The following is a 15390-nucleotide window of genomic DNA, read 5'->3' on the forward strand; positions in this document are numbered from 1 at the left end:
TGGATACCTTATTTTCCAGCCTTGAAAATAGCCAGTCAAAATTGTTGTTTCAATTTGCTGACCTCTTGAACCTGGAAAAGTAAATATGGACGTCCACGAAAACAACAGACCAAAACAAATGTGTTTGGTGTGATTGTATGGTCAAAGTTTAATGTTATTGACTATGACTTCGTCATCAAATGAAACAGTTTCAAAAGAAGACATTCACGCATTGTTAGAACATAGTGTCAAAAACACGCATAAAGTGAAAGATGGAGACATCAAGGTCTGAATCAGGATGTTTATATTGTCTATTATTGATATACAGGAAATAAAAAAAATCATTTCGATTTTAAGCAGGGATTTATATATATAAAGCTTAGAAGGGTTCTTCATGGAATTACTGTTGTTCTTTGTGGAGTGACAGTCGCTGATTATATTATACTTAACTGCTTAAAAGCCCAAACAAATAGACGTATTTACACTTGTATCCTATGCAAATTTGACCGCTTCTTAAAATCACACAAGTTCCCGTAAAATTTGACATCACTATTTAAAAAAATTTGACGTTATAATTTAAAAGTGGTTGTTGCTTGACGTCAGAAGGTTATTCGGAGCAGATCTAAGGTCATTAGGAGACAAAATTCAGCTAAATACCAAAAGTGTAAATACGTTTATACAGATCCTGTGCCCATTTTTTGCCCCCTGGCCCTTCGCAATGCGTTGACGGGGGACTTAAAAATACTGGGTATCCATCTGTCCATCCGGTCTTATTAGCGCACTCACATGTACAATTCTTGGCAGAATTTTATAAAACTTAAATCATAGGTTGATATCAGCAATGTCTTGGACGAGTTTGAAAGTCAGTGCCAATGAATTATTTAAAAAAGAGTCTTGCCCCTTGGAAACATTTATTATATGGAAAATTGCATTGTTAGCGCTTTCATGTGTACAATTCTTGCCAGATTTTTATGAAACTTATATCATAGGTTTCTATCACTAATGTCTCGGACAAGTTCGAAAATCAGTGCTGATCAATTATTTTTAAAAGAGTTATGCCCCTTTAAACATCATTTATATGGAAAGTTGCATCTTTAGCGCTCTCATTTGTACAGTGCTTGCCAGAATTTGATAAAACTTATATCAAAAGGTTTATATTAGCAATGTTTCAGTTGTGAGTGCTCTCATGTATACAGTTCTTGCTAGATTTTCATGAAATTGATATTATAGGTTTTTATCAGCAATTTCTTGGATGAGTTCAAAAATCTGTGCAGATCATTTTTTTTTAAAAAGAGTTAAGCCCTTTGGAAATATTAATTATATCGAAAATTGCATCATTAGCACTCTCATGTGTACAATTCTTGTCAGAATTTTATGAATTTTAAATCATAGGTTTATATATATATCAGCAATGCTTTTGACAATATTGAAAATAAGTGCTGATCAAATAAATTAAAAGAGTTATGCCCCTTGGAAATATTAATTATATCGGAAATCACATTGAATTTGCTCTGAAGCATTCATTTCTCTTAGATATTTATGAACAATTTTAAAGAAGAAAAAAAAAGTATTTTATAGTAAATGCCCTTGTGCCTTGGATAGATAAAATATGTGCAACGAGGGGGACATTGGAACTCTGTTCTTTTATTTGCTTGCAAGGATTTTACAACTCTCTGTTCTACTTTATACCTAGCGATGTTTTTCAGTGCAGGATACTTCTGGTTCTTCTATATCAGACTCTAATTCTTCCTCCATTGGTTCGAAGAATGGAAGTTGACGTCTCTCCCTTCTAATGTGATGTCTGCAATTGTAAAAAATTATATAATGTCTTGGTCTTCCCAGTCATATGCAACTATTCCAGTCATAATTACGTTCGATAACTCTGCATGTTACTGGTTTAATTAGGATTATGTAAAATTTACTAGTTACCCGATGAATGATTTAAAGAAAATTGAAAAATATAGTTATTTCACCTCGGTTAATATCCATTCGAGGTCTTCTTTTATAAATATAAAATAATATCTTAATGAATTTCATTGAGAATCTGACAACACTAATCAACATAGGTATTGTCAAAACATACATCTACATAGGTATTGTCAAAACTTACATCGTGATTAGGTGCCATGTTTGTTTTCTTTGATTACGTTGATGTTATGACTTAATATCTCCTTAGTCTAGCTATGTCCTTGGCTATCATTATAGTGACAATGACGTGTCATATTTAATTGCAATATAAACAGTGAAATTAAATTGAATTATTTGCATGGACAAAATAAGTGTCGAACATCGTCTACGTTTGAAAATTATTTGGTCGCCATTTTTTTTAATTTTTATAAAAAAAACAACAGCTGTATCAGCTTTATCAAAAGGAACCAATGTTTGATTCTATGCAGCTTTAAGGTAAGACAATGACTGAAAACGCGAGCATCCAACAGTTATTTGATTTTCATTGTAACAATCTTACAAAATATATTTTTACCAAGTCGGCCCACGCTGTCAATGTGGTCGCCATCTTGAAAAAAATACCCGATTTTCTGAAAATAGCTAATTTTCAAATCAATTTGGAAGGGACGTAATAAAAAATTAAACTATTGCATGTACGATATTTCAAATATTTATGAATACAGTACATATTTCCACAATTTTTCCATCTGTTTTGTTTAAATCGCAATTTTAGGTTTAACACGACTGAAAATCCAATATTTATCGGAGTTGGGTGATTTAACAGTGTGAATTATCGAGGCAACAAGATCAATTTTCAAAAGCATTTGGAAGGGAGAAGACCAAAATTTAAACTTTTCCAAAAGGCATAAATATATTTCTAAATATATGAGGAATTACTATATATTTCCACACTTTTTTTATCATGAACTGCATTTCTATACATTTTACTTGGGCATGATACGGGTGATGTGTGACGTCGCCAATGTCACGTGATGACTGCTATAGTTGGATATGATTTGTTTAATCTGTTCTTAAAGGTGTTAAAAGTTGGGGTCATTACAATTTTGTCCAATATTTGACCACTCTCAGAGCAGGCCTGGGGTAATGGTAATTTGTAATTGTAATGCATTGTAATTATATTACATTTTTTTGATGTAATGCAAAGTAATTTGTAATGCACATTTTCTGCATTACAATTACATGTAATGTAATGATAACTTTAGTTAAAAATCAATGTAATGCCTCCATTACTGTACATTACTTTTCATTACAAATTGGTAAAATACATAAAATTGAAGAATATAGTAAAATAAAAATATTAACAAAAACAAAAGAAAATATTGAATAACATTATTATCACAGTTAATTACTGTATTAAATCATTATAGATAGTTTGCCCTTAAAAAATCTTCTAAAAATAATTATTAAACAAAACTATATAGATGAATGGACAAAATATGAAGATGAAATTTTTTATTAATTCTATACCCACCTTACATGTATTTCAATGAAAGATTGAATATTTCAATCAACATTTTTACACCAAACTGTGGTTGTTATTTTACCTAATTAATATCAAAATGTTTTTATTGCAATCAAATCTTCTCAACTTATGTTTGTCCTCACAGAGCCCTTAGGCATTTAACAAGATAATCCTTTAATTGCACATTTAATATATCCCTTTTAAACCCCTAATGATGTCTTAATGATTAAGTGATCAATGTTAGAAACAAAATTATATGATTATTTAGCACATACTTACAACTTCTCGTCCAATCAAATTGCTTATATTTGCCTTCTAATTTTCATAGTACATACTTTTCCTGTGTACTAAGTAACTACGCATGAATGACCACAAGGGTAAGATTTCATTGTATCGTAATCAAGATATTTAAAACAAAAATTGCCACTGGCTATTTTGAAATAAAATGCTGTGTTCCAAATTAAATTAAATAGTTTGTAATTAGTTTTCACGTTGATTTTTAAATATTCTGCTATTAAAATCTTTGGATCTAAAAATTGTTTTTGACAATTGCAAATTTTATTATTTAAATAAAGGGTAATACATATGGTTCTTTATACCTTGATTAGAGTACAACGATATCTTAAAATTATGATAATGTATCATCCATGCAATTACTTTGTACACAGAAAAGTGTGTACTATGAAACCTTGTGCAGGAAAATTAAAGCAACTTGGTGATAATTTTTTAAACTTTCTTAAAGAAGGTGATCTATTTCATCATGAATTAATTGATTTATTGATTATTGGTTGCTTAATGTCCAGTTGCAAATATTTCATGCATGTTCAGGACGATGTCATGAATTGAAAAACTGTGATTATGTCTGAAGATAATGTGCCACCTATATATACATATAAACATATTCTGATAAATCTTTTACATGTATAGTAAAACACCGCTTTATATCAGTATACATACTTACACCAGTCGCTACCATCTTTTCATTCTGGAGTGAAGGGCCTTTTGAAATCACATATTTTACAATAATACTAGTGAGTAGATTTACAAAACTTCGTTAATGAGCTCCTTTTTACAAACACCTGTGATACAAGTAGTCAGCCAAAATAAACTATCAATAGACCAATTAAAAGATTACTCGAGTTGTAAATATGTGCTAAATTGGATAGTCTATGAAAAGGTATATACTATGAAATTAAGAGCTCGGGGCAAGCCCCTCGCTCTAAATTTCATAGTATATACCTTTCCATAGACTAACCTAGACTTATTTTTCAAGTATTTGAAGTCTATGTCAATAACACTGTATATATATGTACATATACCCCGGTCATATTTATCAATTTCTTATAAAAATCTGTTTTTTAAATGTTTTTATATTGAAAAAGTAATGTGTAATGTAATGCATTACACAGGCAAAGTAATTGTAATGTAATGCATTACATGTGAGAAAAAATGTAATTGTAATTGTAATGGAAGAATCACAAATTAATTGTAATGTAATGGCCCCAGGCCTGTCTCAGAGCAAACAAATTCTTCCTTAACGTTAACGATGTGACTGGCTCTCTGAGGATAAAGATTTAGTGAGTAACCTCTGATGCTCGATCTGGCTAATAGACATATCGTGTCAGATCCTCTGGGTTTATCATATGAATGATAAACACCTTCAAAAAATTGTAGGCAGGGATTTCATTAATCACAAAAGAGATTAGACAAAAATTTATCTGAATAGACGTATTAGGTCTTGATTAGGGATTCTGAGGGCGGCCAAATCAGAAAATCACTCCATATTGGGGTTTCTTTGGCTGATGTTATAATTACCAGAACAGATAGAAGAACAGAGTTTTGTCAGATACTTGTTAGGAAAACAGTTGACACATGATTTTAATCAGATTGGTCCCCAAAAAATGATGAATGTTTCGATTAATTCTAAATGTAGTTCAAGTAATTATGGGGGCCTCGGTGGCCTAGTGGTCTAAGTAGTAACTACTGTAATCACTAGCCAGTCAACACTGAGGTTGTGAGTTCGAACCCCGCTCGTGCAGGTGCACTCGAATCCAATCTTAATTGATTGTCAGTTTTCCTATCGAAGGTCGGTGGTTTTCTCAGGGCACTCCGGCTTCCTCCACCAATAAAAACTGGCCGCCACGAAATAGCCCAAAAGCGGTGCTTAAAAGTGGCGTTAAAACACCAAAAAATCAAAATCAAATCAAATCAAGTAATTATGACATCTCAGAAGGATATTTTTTATTTCATTCCAGGAAGGCGTTTAGCAAAATTATTTTAAAGCTGCATGTACATGACATTATAATCGATTTTGAACTAAGAAGGCTTCTTACAAAAAATATAAAAGCCTTGCCATAAAACTTATCAAAGAAATAGTGTTTTGTGTCGTTAGGTTAGACTATGAATTCGATTTTCCACTGACTGATTTGGTCAAATTTTTAATAATATTGACCAATTTCTAAAACCAAGTAACAAAGTTGTCACTAAATTGTAAATTGCAAAATGTCCATAATGTATGCAGGAATTTCTGTATTGTAGTGTAAATTGGGACAAGACTTGGAGAAAACAAGGCTTCTCCTGATTTTTTAAAAATTTTGGATAATAAATTGTTCTTTATCATGTTTATTAAGTTTTGATTTTTTATCATAAAATCAAGATACATATGTTCATGATGTTTTTTATTCACACATTTACATTCTATGTATCTTAAGATTATTACAAAATGTTTCAAATTTATGGATTTATTTTAATGGATAAAATTACTTTATACTTTGTACATGCTATAAGCTACATGTAGCTCCAGCATAAAAAAAAATTCTGTGGTGATCCCTGTTGATTATGCATGAACTATTTTTCCCTGACCATTAATTAAAAAAAAATCAATGGTCGTTGGATATGGTTGAAATTTATGTAACTTAGCTTTGGATGGTAATTGTTCATCCATCGATTATTTCTCCAAATTACCTCAAGGAGTCAATCACTAATTAAACAGTTTTGTCTTTTTGCAGGGAGATTTCATCATGGAAAAGTGTCTGTTGTTGTTTTCTAAAGATTACAAATATTCTGTAAGTATTTTATAAACTCAATGATTAGACAAATTACATATAAATTGTCATTAAGATGGATGTTTTCATATTCAAGTCCGATTTTGTTTTTAAACTAGTTTGTAGGATATAACTATGGTAATATAAGTGTTTGATTTGTCCCAACTTCTCATAAAACAGAAAGTCGGTCATTACACTTGCTATTTCCTAACAACCTTTCTGTAGCAATTGGCTGAATTTCATCAGCTGGTCAGTTTGAAGAAATGAATTCAAACTGCAACGCAACTAGAAACTTTTCTTTAACCAATTGGTATTGTGAAAAAGTTAAGACTGATAAAAATAACTCCAGAACCTTTTCCCTCTTGAAAAAATTTTAAACTGCTTTTAAAACTTAAAAAATTTTCATGTATGCTTACACATACATAAAACGACAGCACACATGTTCAATGTACATGTATATATATGTGAATAAAAGGACACTCGTATTGGTTACGGTATTGAACCTCAATGAGGCAGCAACAAATAAAGGTTTTAAAATGGTTCACCATACAACTTTTAACAATGGACAAGTGTCATATCCACTTGCATACATCTTAGTTTCTCTATTTTTCTTTTAGTAATGAAACTTCTGTTCGAAGTTGTAAGTTCTCCTGCTCCAAATAAACTACAAGTTTTGCATGAATTTAATAAAGATGATTGAAGACTCAGGGCTTGACATCAACATCAAGCAGCTAAAACCAAAATATGACAAATATTTTACAGAGACAGTGACGACCTCTAATGTATATGATTTTTAGTTCTGCATTATCTATGTTTCAGGTGATAACTAATTTTAGCGGAGAACTGTGCGGACATTATCCTTCCAAAATCATATTATTAGAATACCAGTTAACTGAAGGTGACCAGAAAAAAGATAATTTTCATGGGTAAGACCATTAAATACACAGACAACTTTAACAGAATAAAAAAAACCAATGAAACATTATATTCCTAAATTGTATCACATTGATATGAAAATAACACTTTATTAGATGCATGCGTCCTATACACATGTCTGGATTTACCATTATATTTTAATGTTACAGTTTTAAAAATATAGTATGTTGTTGCTTATTTCAGTTCTAAAAATTAAGAATTACATGGGGTCACCATGCTTGATTAATATATCCCGCTGCAATTGCAGCTGGGGTATATGGATTTATTCTTATCCCTTGATCTGGAAGAAATTGGTTGACCTTTGTGGAAGGGCTGCTACGAATGATTCCGACAACAAAGATAAACTTATCATTAACCATTTTGTAGATAATTAAGTGCAGTTTTATGACTTACAAAATGTAACATGTTTTTAGTAAGATAGACAACTGTGGAATCAAAATTTAGTGAAAGTTCTCAACTAAGTGTCATTTCTGACTTATGCAAGATTGATACCTTTTCTCGTTTGAATTGTTTCACATTTGTCATTTTTTATAGCTGATTATGCAATATGGGTTTTATTCATTGTTGAAGGCCATAAGGTGACCTATAGTTGTTAATTTCTGTGTCATTTGGTCTCTTGCGGAGAGTTGTCTCATTGGCAATCAGAACCACATCTTTTTATTCTTGTATCCAAGGGTTATCATACAATCTTCAACAATTCCTTATACTCATAATAGTGTTGAAAACTGATAATAGATAAAAACTAATTGTCAGAAAGTTGCACATTTTTTTTTACCCTTAAAATCAAGATTTTAAAAAATATTCTGCTATTTGAATTTTTCAGAGTTGAGAGTGTATATGACACAACTCAGATGAGAGAATTAATTAAACAAGCAAGATATGCCAGATGTAGATCTAGATTTGCTGTGCCTGTTATTATGTATGAGGGAAAGGTATGTCATAGATGTAGATCTACATTTGATGTGCCTGTTATTATGTATGAAGGAAAGGTATGTCATAGATGTAGATCTAGATTTGCCGTGCCTGTTATTATGTATGAAGGAAAGGTATGTCATAGATGTAGATCTAGATTTGCTGTGCCTGTTATTATGTATGAAGGAAAGGTATGTCATAGATGTAGATCTAGATTTGCTGTGCCTGTTATTATGTTTGAGGGAAAGGTATGTCATAGATGTAGATCTAGATTTACTGTGCCTGTTATTATGTATGAAGGAAAGGTATGTCATAGATGTAGATCTAGATTTGCTGTGCCTGTTATTATGTATGAGGGAAAGGTATGTCATAGATGTAGATCTAGATTTGCTGTGCCTGTTATTATGTATGAAGGAAAGGTATGTCATATATGTAGATCTAGATTTGCTGTGCCTGTTATTATGTATGAAGGAAAGGTATGTCATAGATGTAGATCTAGATTTGCTGTGCCTGTTATTATGTATGAAGGAAAGGTATGTCATAGATGTAGATCTAGATTTGCTGTGCCTGTTATTATGTATGAAGGAAAGGTATGTCATAGATGTAGATCTAGATTTGCCGTGCCTGTTATTATGTATGAAGGAAAGGTATGTCATAGATGTAGATCTAGATTTGCTGTGCCTGTTATTATGTATGAAGGAAAGGTATGTCATAGATGTAGATCTAGATTTGCTGTGCCTGTTATTATGTTTGAGGGAAAGGTATGTCATAGATGTAGATCTAGATTTACTGTGCCTGTTATTATGTATGAAGGAAAGGTATGTCATAGATGTAGATCTAGATTTGCTGTGCCTGTTATTATGTATGAGGGAAAGGTATGTCATAGATGTAGATCTAGATTTGCTGTGCCTGTTATTATGTATGAAGGAAAGGTATGTCATATATGTAGATCTAGATTTGCTGTGCCTGTTATTATGTATGAAGGAAAGGTATGTCATAGATGTAGATCTAGATTTGCTGTGCCTGTTATTATGTATGAAGGAAAGGTATGTCATAAGAAATTTAAAATAGATGTCCAAATACATTTGTTCTTACATTATTTCACTTTATTTACAAAGTAGGTCAGATATTAGTCACTTGAAATGCATTAATAAAACATATAGCCATTACAAATAGTTCATAATGTATATACTTCAAAATTGAAAATGGTTTACTATTTAATTCATTGTAGTTTGCTTCAGAAGGGTAACCTATTTTCATAAAATATGAAGCCTCATGTAAGTACAGGCTAAAAACAACAAAGCACAGAGATTTCATTCATATTGTCTAATTGTTTTCTGTTTTATCAAAGATTGCTTTAGATGATGATTGGTAATATCCATTTCATCCTTTGATAGCAGTAAATCAAATCCAATGGCAAGGCACCATATCAAGATGTAAAATATGCAGGCAATACAAAATTTTCATCTTACCTTGCATCAATTCCAAGCCCCCTCTTATCCAAGCATTACAAGATAGCACTTGATACAAAGTACTTTAGCTATCTAATAAAATAATTATTTATGTATTTCAGCATGTATGTAGATCTGCTACATTGGCTAGTGGTGCAGAGATGTATGGTAGATCCGGTTTAGATTTCCTCTTCTCAGGTACTCGTATGTTACAGATATCACCTGAAGCTCATGATTTGAGGAAGACATTTTTATACGACCGCAAAAAAATTTTGTGGTCGTATATTGGTATGACGTTGGCGTCGTCGTCCGAAGACACATTGGTTTTCGCACTCTAACTTTAGTTTAAGTGAATGGATCTTTTTGAAATTTGACCATAAGGTTAAATACCACAAAAGGAAGGTTGGGATTGATTTTGGGGGTTATGGTACCAACAGTTAAGGAATTAGGGGCCAAAAAGGGGCCAAAAATAAGCATTTTCTAGTTTCCAGACAATTACTGTGGAACGGTGTATGGATCTCTCTGAAATTATACTACAAGTTTCCATACCACAAAGGGATGGTTAGGATTTGCTTTGGGGGGTTATGGCTCAAACCGTTTAGGAATTAGGGGCAAAAAAGGGGGAAAAACAAGGTTGTCCTGGTTAATGGACAAATACTTTAGTACAAAACATAATTTAAAGCAGTGTAAGGGAGATAAATCAAATACATCATTGAAATTATCTCCCTTACACTGCTTTTAAATTATGTATAAAGTAATGGTTAATGAACAATAAAGATAATTTAAAACAGTGTAAGGGAGGTAATCCAAATACAACGTTTTGATTACTTCCCTTACACTGCTTTTAAATTATGTTTAAAGAAATACATATTTATAAAGGAAGACCAGTAAAAATATCTGCAAATGTTGCATCTTTTTTTTTTATAAAAAAATCCATATGAAAGATTTGACACTATATTTTTAATTCTATTATAAAATAGATTAAGTTAGCACTATGGTAAATTTAAATGGGTAATTATGGTTGCCAACTCCATTGGAAATTTGAATTGAGATTATGACCATATCTTGAGGGAAAGAATTTTTTTGGGGAAAAAAGGGGGGGGGGGATAAAAAGAAATTGTGGGGGGTCAATTTTTTCTCATTTCAGATTTCAGAAATTAAAAAGAATTATTCTTCAAATATTATTTTTTTTTCAAATTTCAAATATTGAAAAAATTCAAGAAGTAATCTTTAATTGCACAGTATGGCGCATTAGATTTGTAAAATCTTTGATCACATTTATTTATTTGTTATGCCGAATCTAACAGTGTATTTAGATTTTTAATTTTGGGTCCAGTTTTCAAATTGGTCTACATTAAGGTCCAAAGGGTCCAAAATTAAACTTTGTTTGATTTTAGCAAAAATTGAATACATGAGGTTCTTTGATATGCTGAATCTAAACATGTATTTAGATTTTTGATTTTTGGCCCAGTTTTCAAGTTGGTCCAAATTGGGGTCCAAAATTAAACTTTGTTTGATTTCAACAAAAATTGAATATATGGGGTTCTTTGATATGCTGAATCTAAACATGTATTTAGATTTTTTATTTGTGGACCCCGTTATCAAATTGGTTCATATTGAGGTCAAAAGGGTCCAAAATTAAACTTTGTTTGATTTCATCTAAAATTGAATTATTGGGGTTCTTTGATATTCCAAATCTAACCGTGTATTTAGATTTTTAATTTTGGGTCCTGTTTTTTAAATTGGTCTACATTAAGGTCCAAAGGGTCCAAAATTAAACTTAGTTTGATTTTAACAAAAATTGAATTCTTGGGGTTCTTTGATATGCTGAATCTAAACATGTGTTTAGATTCTTGATTATGGGCCCAGTTTTCAAGTTGGTCCAAGATAGGGTCCAGTATTTAAACTTTGTTTGATTTCAACAAAAATTGAATATATGGGGTTCTTTGATATGCTGAATCTAAACATGTATTTAGATTTTTGATTATGGGCCCAGTTTTCAAGTTGGTCCAAATTGGGGTCCAAAATTAAACTTTGTTTGATAGTAACAAAAATTGAATATATGAGGTTCTTTGATATGCTGAATCTAACCATGTATTTAGATTTTTTATTTGTGGGCCCCGCTATCAAATTGGTTCATATTGAGGTCAAAAGGGTCTAAAATAAAACTTTGTTTGATTTCATCAAAAATTGAATTATTGGGGTTCTTTGATATGCCAAATCTAACCGTGTTTTTAGATTTTTAATTTGGGTCCCATTTTTTAAAATTGGTCTTCATTGAGGTCCAAAGGGTCCAAAATTAAACTTAGTTTGATTTTAACAAAAATTGAATTCTTGGGGTTCTTTGATATGCTTAATCTAAACATGTGTTTAGATTTTTGATTATGGGCCCAGTTTTCAAGTTGGTCCAAGATAGGGTCCAGTATTTAAACTTTGTTTGATTTCAACAAAAATTGAATATATGGGGTTCTTTGATATGCTGAATCTAAACATGTATTTAGATTTTTGATTATGGGCCCAGTTTTCAAGTTGGTCCAAATTGGGGTCCAAAATTAAACTTTGTTTGATTTCAACAAAAATTGAATATATGAGGTTCTTTGATATGCTGAATCTAACCATGTATTTAGATTTTTTATTTGTGGGCCTCGCTATCAAATTGGTTCATATTGAGGTCAAAAGGGTCTAAAATTAAACTTTGTTTGATTTCATCAAAAATTGAATTATTGGGGTTCTTTGATATGCCAAATCTAACCGTGTTTTTAGATTTTTAATTTGGGTCCCATTTTTTAAAATTGGTCTTCATTGAGGTCCAAAGGGTCCAAAATTAAACTTAGTTTGATTTTAACAAAAATTGAATTCTTAGGGTTCTTTGATATGCTAAATCTAAACATGTGATTAGATTTTTGATTATGGGCCCAGTTTTCAAGTTTGTCCAAGTTGGGGTCCAAAATTAAACTTTTTTTTATTTCAACAAAAATTGAATATATGGGGTTCTTTGATATGCTGAATCTAACCATGAATTTAGATTTTTTTTTTGTGGGCCCCGCTATCAAATTGGTTCATATTGAGGTCAAAAGGGTCTAAAATTAAACTTTGTTTGATTTCATCAAAAATTGAATTATTGGGGTTCTTTGATATTCCAAATCTAACTGTGTATTTAGATTTTTAATTTTAAGTCCCGTTTTTTAAATTGGTCTACATTAAGGTCCAAAGGGTCCAAAATTAAACTTAGTTTGATTTTAGCAAAAATTGAATTATTGGGGTTCTTTGATATGCTGAATCTAAACATGTGTTTAGATTTTTGATTATGGGCCCAGTTTTCAAGTTTGTCCAAGTTGGGGTCCAAAATTAAACTTTGTTTGATTTCAACAAAAATTGAAAATATGGGGTTCTTTGATATGCTGAATCTAACCATGTATTTTGATTTTGGACATTGGACCATAATAGGTAAATTAAAAAAATTCAAGTTCTTAGACCACATTCTTTCTGTGTCAGAAACCTATGCTGTGTCAAATATTTAATAACAATCCAAATTCAGAGCTGTATCAAGCTTGAATGTTGTGTCCATACTTGCCCCAACTGTTCAGGGTTCGACCTCTGCGGTCGTATCAAGCTGCGCCCCAGCGAAGCATTTTATTAAGAATGCATCAACATGAATAGTTCCATGAGTATATTACCTTTAGTAAAAAAAGAAAATAGCACTATGGTTATTCTTATATGAATTAAGAAGATGTGTGGTATATGTTAAAGAGACAGCAACTCAAAAACACAATCAATCCCATAAAAAAACCTAAAGGCCAACAAATAGTCTTTAACAATAGACTCGTGTCTGTACGTTATATCAAGCTATAAATACCACAAGTATAAAAAAGTTTGAATTAAATTTAACAAAGACTTATCAAATATCTGCCATCAACACCAAATTCTCTAAAAGACAAAAACATTAAGTTAGAAAACAACCACTGTTGAGGTTCTCTTGTATTAGTCCTAACAGTATGATAATTTCAGGTGGGCACAATATTTATCATCCAGAAAAATTTAAGATTTATGAAAAATTCTTATTTAGCAACATTCTATTGCTTTTAAGCAAGAAAAGTGTAATTATGTTTATTTTTTTAAAGGGAATTTTACACAGAATTAAATGGCTTGTAAAAGTTTTCATTTGTCATGCTTTGTGATACTTTCAGCATATAAAATTAAACTCTTAGGATTATAAATATTGTAGGTCCTGAGGCAAGCTTAGGGCCCATGTCTAGTCCAGAGGAGGAAGAACCAGAGCTGCAGATGTTTGACAGACTACGTGGACAAGATAAGAAGTTATTAAAAAATCTCTCTGTAAAATACATCTGTGATTTAATGGTAGAAAAGAAAAAAGTCAAATTTGGAATGAAGTAAGAGTTCATGATTAATTTATTTGGTCACTGTAAAACAAAATGATGAGAGCACATGAATTACAGTGAAAACACCTCAACCTAGCCCTTATTTTCTTGCAAATAGTCCAGTTTAAATTTTACAAGGAGCTGGGGTTTTTTTTTATTGAAAATAGACTTAATCAGGCAGAAATTATGTAAATATATTTTGAAGCTACCTCAAGCTATTTATGTGACAATATTTTGTAAGTCTTGAGATCTGTAGTAAGAATATACTTCTATTAAGCAATTTAGTGTATATTTTTACAGATTGTAAATATGAATAGAACTAGAACACGCCAGCAACATCGCGGGTCCATGACTGAATTAAACTACCTACGCATTATTTTCAGCCTGGAATTTTAGTATTTGTATTGTCATTTGATAAAGTCATGCTGATTATAAGGTGCACAGTTTTCTCTGCTTCCAAATCTTTCTATTTGAATCGGTCCTGGTTTTCTTACTACAACTGGAAAATACTTGTATTTTTTTGGTCAATGATTAAATTTAGTGGTGTCAATCCCTGTATAATGACGATGTCCTATATTAGTTATATATAAAGTTGAATTCTTTGATTCGTCATTTTTTATACACCCGTTTACGGGACGTATTATGGTATACTGTTGACCGTCCGTCTGTCCCTCCGTTGTCAACATGTCTGACATTAATTCAAAAACTCTTTCTCCAATATGCATGATACTTTGGTGAATTGTTTATATCTATTGACGTGAGCTCCCTTTCGTTTTTTATAAATTTCAGATTTACCATTTCTGAGTTTTGGGGTTTTATTCATTAAAAAAGGGGGGATTTTCCAGTTTTCGGACGATAGCTCAAAAACAATTTCACCAATTTGCAAGAAACTTTGGTGAATTGTTTATTTCTATCGACATGAGCTCCCTTTTGATTTTTATAAAAATTTCAGACCATATGTTTCCGATTAAAGGGGGATTTTCCAGTTTTCGGACAATAATTCAAAAATGCTTTCAGCATTTTTTATGAAACTTTTGTAAATTGTTTATATCTATTTTTGTAAGCTCCCTTTTGATTTTTATAAATTTTCAATTTCACATTTCCGAGTTATAAGATTTTATTTGTTTATAGTCTGACATCAGATTTACTAAGTATTGCGCAACAGCACAGTGTATTGCACAACAGCAAGAAATCTTTCATATAACCAATTTCAAGTTCTTTGACTACATTTATTCAGAAACCTATAATATATCAAATAT

The 15390-nt window shown here is 31.3% G+C and overlaps 1 protein-coding gene across 13 annotated transcripts in view; it reads left to right on the forward strand.

The window, feature by feature from the left end:
* The first annotated feature begins 51 nt into the window (after positions 1–51).
* LOC127700046 (myotubularin-related protein 14-like) overlaps positions 52–15390 on the forward strand; it is a 36609-nt gene continuing 21270 nt past the window's right edge. The window contains exons 1-6 of one of the 13 annotated variants that reach the window (XM_052203489.1): positions 52–265; positions 6418–6474; positions 7273–7379; positions 8213–8321; positions 9875–9950; positions 13978–14143. In XM_052203489.1, the coding sequence (XP_052059449.1) occupies positions 152–265; positions 6418–6474; positions 7273–7379; positions 8213–8321; positions 9875–9950; positions 13978–14143 (629 nt within the window). In that variant the 5' untranslated portion in view covers positions 52–151. The other 12 variants (XM_052203488.1, XM_052203501.1, XM_052203491.1 and 9 more) reach the window with 12 other exon arrangements.

The sequence above is a fragment of the Mytilus californianus genome, unplaced genomic scaffold (assembly GCF_021869535.1).
Source record: "Mytilus californianus isolate M0D057914Y unplaced genomic scaffold, xbMytCali1.0.p SCAF_47, whole genome shotgun sequence".
Lineage (NCBI taxonomy): Eukaryota > Metazoa > Mollusca > Bivalvia > Mytilida > Mytilidae > Mytilus > Mytilus californianus.